Source organism: Monopterus albus, unplaced genomic scaffold, assembly GCF_001952655.1.
Source record: "Monopterus albus unplaced genomic scaffold, M_albus_1.0 scaffold346.1, whole genome shotgun sequence".
NCBI classification, from domain to species: domain Eukaryota; kingdom Metazoa; phylum Chordata; class Actinopteri; order Synbranchiformes; family Synbranchidae; genus Monopterus; species Monopterus albus.
The window spans coordinates 341,564-343,599 of NW_018128226.1; the positions used below are offsets into that span (position 1 = coordinate 341,564).

Below are 2,036 nucleotides of genomic sequence, written 5' to 3' on the forward strand. Positions count from 1 at the left end.
ACTTGTCTCCTCGTTGTTAGGTATTAAATTCTGTTTGGGATCTTTGCCATTAGATGTGGCTCCCACCCAGTTTTCTTTATTTCCTCCTTCTGAAATTCACTTTATTTAAACTGAATAAGAATAATCGAAATTAAGTGGATGTAAAAATGAATAAATCAGTGCTGCAGAGAAAGTGACATTAATAAAAAGTAAGAACATGTCATTAAATAATTTGACTTATTTAATTTCATCCTTTATGTTGGGGCTGCGATGTGGTACTGTATGGCCAGGTGTATGGTTTTCGGACCAACACCTGCAGCTCCAAAACAAATGTGGGTCCTATTTCCCGACTGCCCTTGTTATCAAATAACAGGACAGCATTAATTTTGGTTGAAGTTGGGTTTTTTTTTTTTATTTAACAGAAGGGTTTAAATAAAAAATGTCAGATAAAAAGTTCATTTCTGTGTCATGTGACTGTCACGTGTAATGACGTGTGATCGACCTTTACACCCTGGCTGAGTAATGAGGCGGCTCTGAGGGACTGTTGTGTTTAAGGGCCAGTGGAACATCAGGAAACATGTCTAGCAGCAAAACAATCTGGCCTCTGTGTCTGATGATGGTTGTTTAACAGGGGAGGATGAAAAACCGCCCATTGAACATCTCCTCTCTATAATATTCTTTGTAATTCAACATGAAACCAGTTATTTTCTCATCAGAGGGTGGAAGTGAACACCTCTGAACGTCTGGAGATGTGGGGCGCCCACCTTCATCCATTTGTCTGTCTGTTAACCATCATGTGTTGAAAACTAAAGGCTGGGTTTGTTGGTTTGGTGAACTGTATTACATTGTAGTGACAGATGCTTCCACTCCATTAACTCAAAATAATGCAGTACAGTTGAACAAATAACTGTCATTTTTCTATTACAGGTTAAAAACAAATCTATTGTGTAATTAACAGCTTTAGAGATGCTGTAGGTGCATATCGGAACTTTTCAAACAGAGCCAGACTAGTTGTTTCCCTTTGTTTACAGACTTTAAGCTAAGCTAAGTTAGGCTAAGATAAGATAAGCTAACCACATCCTAACTCCATCTACTTAACACAGACATTAGAGTGATATAAATCTTCTCATCCAACTGTTGGAAGCCAAAGAGCTGTGTGTTTCCCAAAATATTGATATTATTACTTTAAATAGAACAATGTGGTTAATTTATTTAATTAAACTTTGTTACTACATTTTAGCCTTGCTCTATGGGGGAAGAAACCTCATTTTAAAACCTTTAAAACTCTTGTGCATGTTCCTCCTCAAAGCTCCATCACCAAACCAGCTCTGTCTGCTCTTCTGTAACTATTCTGTCATGTAAACTTTGCAGTGGTAACTGTCAGAGGAACAGCTTCCTGGGGAGAGTTTTGGTTCTTGGCAAAGGTCTTCACTCAAAGCAACTTGTTGTTTAGTCTCCAAAACAAACTGGCTGAATTATCTGACAGGACCAAACCTCTCTGACGTTATGGTCTGAGCTTTAGCTTTAAACTTACTGACATGTTCTGTTCTGGCAAACAAGAGCCAACAGATTATACAGAAAAGCTGAAGAGAAACCTTTAGTAATAAAAACTGATGTAACACAATAAAATGTTTAAAGCTGCTTGATGTGCCACAGTCCCTGTTAAACATGTGTCCTCTCTCTCAAGCCAGAGCAAAGAAAGCAGCGGAGAAGGAAGCCAAGGCAAAGAAGCAGAAAGCCCCCAAGCCCACCAAAAAGCCCAAAGCCCCCAAACCCACCAAAAAACCCAAAGCACCAAAACCAACAAAGAAGCCAAAAGCGGCCAAAGTCACAAAGAAGCCAAAGACAACTACGACAGCACAGCCAGTCACCAGGCACCCTGCTGTGGAGGAGGAGAAGCTGCTGCTTGAACTGGGCTGGGACACACGTACGTGCACAGACTCGTGGTTTTGAGAGGGATTCTAGGTCCCATAAAATAATTTTTAAGGCATTTACAAAGCTTTCTCTCACAGCTAATGCAGCTCAGTGAATGAATTACAAATATTACACAGCATTTC

At 39.7% G+C, this 2,036-nt stretch overlaps 1 protein-coding gene across 1 annotated transcript in view; it reads left to right on the plus strand.

Annotated features, from left to right (window-relative positions):
• LOC109974748 (histone H1A-like) overlaps window positions 1–1,932 on the plus strand; it is a 7,984-nt gene extending 6,052 nt beyond the window's left edge. The window contains exon 2 of the mRNA XM_020625109.1: window positions 1,667–1,932. Within this exon, the coding sequence (XP_020480765.1) occupies window positions 1,667–1,932 (266 nt within the window). The remainder of the gene's footprint in view (window positions 1–1,666) is intronic.
• The last annotated feature ends 104 nt before the right edge of the window (window positions 1,933–2,036 follow it).